The 5,446-nt window shown below is 41.0% G+C and overlaps 1 protein-coding gene across 2 annotated transcripts in view; it reads left to right on the top strand.

The window, feature by feature from the left end:
* The first annotated feature begins 382 nt into the window (after nt 1-382).
* Nucleotides 383-5,446, top strand: part of polr2c (RNA polymerase II subunit C) — a 32,420-nt gene continuing 27,356 nt past the window's right edge. For both annotated transcript variants that reach the window (XM_061920014.1, XM_061920013.1), the window contains exon 1: nt 383-573. In XM_061920014.1, the coding sequence (XP_061775998.1) occupies nt 488-573 (86 nt within the window). In that variant the 5' untranslated portion in view covers nt 383-487. The remainder of the gene's footprint in view (nt 574-5,446) is intronic.

Raw genomic sequence — 5,446 nt, forward strand, 5'->3', positions numbered from 1 at the left:
ATTTGCAGATGATTACTGCAATATATATTTCAAAAAGGTTCATTGCTCTTCTTTTTTGCTTTTACCAGTAGCAGTTTAGAAGTCTGGAGTAAAAAAGTGCACAAGTAGGTCAAATGCATTAGTTAATTTCAGGTGGTTAATCAAAGATCCATACAACATAATCTGATATGATTTCATAGTTTAAAGCACTATTTATGTATTTTTTATGATAAATAAGTGCTAAAAATGTTTTTGCTTGCGCGCTTTGCACGCTCATATGAATTATTTGTGCCCCAGGTGTGCCCCAGTACAGTATTAGGTCTAGTGACGACCCTGGTGAGGAGGCTGGTGTCGGTTTCGTCAGAGGTGCAATAACAACAATGGCCTAAGAGGGCGACAAATACGACATTGTTGCATTGTCGGCTTCCACACAAGAAGAAGAAGACGCTTGGGGGAGCCTGAAAGTCGTTGCTCCGTTTGTATTCCTTCTAGCTATTTTTCTGCTAACATGCCGTATGCTAACCAGCCTACGGTCAAAATCACCGAACTTTCTGATGAAAATGTTAAGTTTGTCATCGAGAACACGGACTTGGCGTAAGTGTTTGCTGATTTTTATTCACGACTAGTAGTTAGAACGGCGTGTGTATATGTGACGTCATTCATCCGGGTCACGAAGGCTCGTTCGCCATGTTGAAAGGCAAACAATCATCACGCTGGTTGATTCTATTCGCAAATAGAATACATAAAGAAACAAGACTTCTACATACAGTTTATTAGCATGCAATGCATGGGACTACAATCGCAACTCAAGCATATGATTTTGACAAGCGTTTTCTTTTCTTCGTTCGACGCGGCTTGCATGAAGGGCGATATTAATGTCCTGTGGGTGCTTTTAAGGCAGCTTAAGTGCCATCCATCCATCCATTTTCTACCGCTTATCCCCTTTTGGGATCGCGGGGGGCGCTGGCACCTATCTCAGCTACAATCGGGTGGAAGGCAGGGTACACCCTGGACAAGTCGCAGGGCCAACACAGATAGACAACATTCACACACACACACTAGGGCCAATTTAGTGTTGCCAATCAACCTATCCCCAGGTGCATGTCTTTGGAAGTGGGAGGAAGCCGGAGTACCCGGAGGGAACCCACGCATTCACGGGGAGAACATGCAAACTCCACACAGAAAGATCCCGAGCCTGGATTTGAACCCAGGACTGCAGGAACTTCGTATTGTGAGGCAGACGCACTAACCCCTCCTCCACCGTGAAGCCGGCAGCTTAAGTGGAACCACTGAAATGGACAGTCTTCATAGTCACAGCCAACCACAGTTCCATCATGCTCATCATATGGTCCCTGGCATAATCATATCAAGTCGCTATTGGTGGAACTGTCTGAATCGACATTGCTTGTGGATGGTACGACTTGCATTATCGCAATCCAAAGCTCCTATATCATCTTGCTTCGCGTTCACTTGATGTCTTTCTCGTGAAATCAAGTTACCTGTCAAGTCTGGCAAAACAACTTTTTTGAAATAACTCTCTGACTTGACAATTATTTCTTCCACAATGCTTGGATTTGTTTTCGATCCTTTCAACTGTCCACACAACAAAATCACGAACAATTTTTCCAGTAACAAGCAGCTGAGTTTGAACTTGGTAGTAATACTTGTGGGTGTCTTTAAGTTTGTCAGCAGTCAAAAAGTTCAACCTGTTACCCACCTTGCTCAGCTCTTCATCTTTCACGCGTTAAGGACATTTAACTTCCACAATACCCCCCCCCCCACAGCAGTCACAACTCACAATACTATCAGGGCTTGCACCAATGTGTGGATATTTAACATTTAAAAAGAGTCCACACTTATTGACATGGAAATTATCATGAGTTTCGTTCATTAGCTTGGTGTAAGTTGCCAAGGCAATTTGTTCATGTGCACAACCCCATTGCATTGCTCTGTTACTAAATTTGTTACTGCCAAAAATGGTATTTAGCGTTGAAACAGCTGGCGTCTCAGTGGATGTTGTACATACAGATTTCATGTTAGATGCGGTTATGCGGCCCATTCTCAATGCATGCCACTCTTTGGAATTGCTTTGATTTCGAGTTATGAATTCCACATTCAAACGTTGTTCCTCTGTGATGGTTAACGTTTCGTATATCTCCTCACATTTTTGTCGGCGTTCAGCTCCATCCATATGTCTATATTCTTCGCCTCTTAGCTTAACAAATGCCATTGGTAGGAAACCATCCTTCAAAATGTTGGGCACATAATGATCTTGATAATTTGCTTTCACAGACAAGATCGAGGGTTTGCACTTAAACAGTGCATCCGTAAAACTGGCAATTTCTGCCTCCTGGGGTTCGGGCACATTTGGAAGTTTTAAAGGGGAACATTATCCCAATTTCAAAAGGGTTAAAAACAATAAAAATCAGTTCCCAGTGTCTTGTTGTATTTTTTGAATTTTTTTCCAAAATTTTACCGGTCTCTGAATATCCCTAAAAAAAGCTTCAAAGTTCTTGATTTTTGCTATTTGCGATGAGACTATTCATTTCCCTGTGACGTCATACAGTGCTGCCAATGTAAACAAACAATGGCGAATACCACAACAAGATATAGCGACATTAGCTCGGATTCAGACTCGAATTTCAGCGTCTTAAGCGATTCAACAAATTACGCATGTATTGAAACGGATGGTTGGAGTATGAAAGTATTGAAGAAGAAACTGAAGCTATTGAGCGAATAGCTATTGACGCTATTCATAGCCATAGCATGGCCGAATAGCTGCGTTAGCATCGCCGGTAAAATGTGCGGACCAAACGATCAGAATTTTCGCATCTTGTGACACTGGAGCAACATAAATCCTTCGATTGGTAAGTGTTTTTTTCGCATTAAATGTGGGTGGAAGGAAACGTAATATAGTTGCAAATGCATCGGCAGGTTATCCATACATCTCTGTGCCATGTCTGCTTTAGCACCGCCGGTAAATAGCATGTTAGCATCGATTAGCGTAGCATGTTAGCACCGATTAGCTGGCAGTCAACATCAACAAAACTAACCTTTGTGATTTTGTTGACTTTATTGTTGCAAATGCATCTGCAGGTTATCCATACATCTCTGTGCCGGTAAAATGTGGAGACACTTTGGTACATTCAATGGGGGTCTGGCGGCAGACACTTTCGCATCTTCGGGCTAGTAGTGCAACTTGAATCCCTCTCTGTTAGTGTTGTTACACCCTCCGACGAGGCATGTTGTCTCCAAGGTTCCAAAAAATAGTCGAAAAAATGGAAAATAAAAGAACTGAGACCCAATGTTTACAATAGAATAGAATAGAAGAATAGAATGAACTTTATTGTCATTATATTTGCATATAACGAGATTAAAGACTCCAACTTAAGGTGCGGTAGTGGGAACAAATATGGGGTGAAATAAATGACATAAGAGAAAAACATAAAGGAAAAACTAACAATTGAAATAAACAGACTACTATCCAATAAAAATAATAAGCAATTCTGTACAATATACAAAACACTATAGAAGTACAAAATGCAAACACTGTACAATGTACAAAGCAAGACAGGAGTACCGAAGTAATAAATAACAATCAGTGACGGACATATTGCACTCGAAGGGTAGTATTGCACAGTAGGGTATTAGGGCATTATATTGTACAGGGGTGAATTATCATTATTATAAGTTAGAGTTCAACATGGTGACAGCTTTGGGAAAGAAGCTGTCTCTGAGCCTGTTTGTTCTGGCTCTGATGCACCTGTAGCGCCTACCTGATGGTAGCAAGTCGAACAGGTGGAAGCCAGGGTGTGTGCTGTCTTTGGTAATGTTTTTTGCTCTGTTGAGGCAACGGGTGTTGTGTAAGTCCTTCAGGGAGGGCAGTGGGCAGCCGATGATTTTTTGTGCCGACTTTATGACCCTCTGAATCTCCTGTTTGTCTGCTTCAGTGCAGCTGGCGTACCACACTGTTATGCTGTACGTCAGCAGGCTCTCGACAGCCGAGCGATAGAAGGTCACCATCAGCTGCCTCTCCAGTCTTCCATGAACAATTGGCATGATGTCGTTTTAACTAATGGCTTTACAAAAATGTAGCTTTAACATTTCGAAGCTTTACTGTACTGGTGTACATATTCAAACGGTCCTCAAACGGATTTGAATCAGAATATTAGACATAACCTTCGTTTTCTGGGCCTGTAAAGAAATAATACCGTAGAATTAGTTTGAATATGAGAAAAATAAACTTGCCTACAACGTTTGCTTACCTGTAACAAAATGATCTGAACATATCTTCGATGACTGGGATGGCTCGTGTTACCTATTTATGCTGGTTAACCATGCCCTTCGCAGATCTTCGCTTATTTTCTGTGAAAGTTCGCCTTTGTGGCGACGAATTCTAGGAATACTAAAGAATCCACGTTTGACTGAACTTTGGCGGCGATTAGTGCACCCATTAACCCAACACGAAACTACTATATTGTGTGCTTTTGGCTGTGAATAGAAGCTATTGAAACTCAACCTGCGTGACGATTGTTTGCCTTTCCAAATGGCGCACGACCCTTCGTGACCCGGATGAATGAAAAGCATGTATTCGAGATGCTACCTCAGCATCTTAAAACTTATTTGTATACTTGTATACTTATTCATCACTTAATCACAGCAGTATGATGATTCTATGTGTCCACATTAAAAAAATGTATGTTCATACTGCATTAATATATGCTCATTTTAAACTTTCATGCTGAGAGGGAAATCACAACTAAGTCAATTGACAAAAACTGTATTTATTAAACAGTTATTAAGCAGTGGTACAAACATTCATGTAATTTCCAAAACAAAAAGTGCAAAATTGTCAGAGACATTTTAAAACAAGTTATGAGTGCACTTTTGTGCATGATGTGAATCACAACACTAAATTAAAGCGCGCTATTTGTACAGAATGCCACTACAGTAGTTTAAAACAAATGAAGTGCACTTTTGTGCATGATGTCACACAAGATATTTCAATAAGTGTCAAATAAAAATGAGCTGCATAATAGGAAATCAAATCACTATGTGGTAGGTTACTGCGGATGTTATCTCCTTATGTTGTTCATTATTTTTTTCATACGGTGTTGATGTGGAAATGGTTGCCTCGACATTTTGTTGGTGTGGCACCGAATGGAGATGTTGAGATGTGGAGTAATCACTCTTCATTCTCTAGCGGGTGACTTTTCAAATGATGCTACATATTAACAGTAATGCTACTTTTTGTAGCAATGCTTTTGCCCCACACTTGACAAATTACGGTCCCCCGTGTTTTTCTTTGGAATTAATTCTTCCTTCATTTGTTACCAGATTCGCACCTTCTTTCTCTCGTATTACCACTCGCACCACAGCTAACGTTACCCATGCTGCTACCGCTCTTCTCTGCGAGGGCGTGTACGTATCAGACGTATGTAAGACGGTGCTTCTTGCTGTCTGTGAG

This window comes from Nerophis ophidion, linkage group LG14 (genome assembly GCF_033978795.1).
Source record: "Nerophis ophidion isolate RoL-2023_Sa linkage group LG14, RoL_Noph_v1.0, whole genome shotgun sequence".
NCBI lineage: Eukaryota > Metazoa > Chordata > Actinopteri > Syngnathiformes > Syngnathidae > Nerophis > Nerophis ophidion.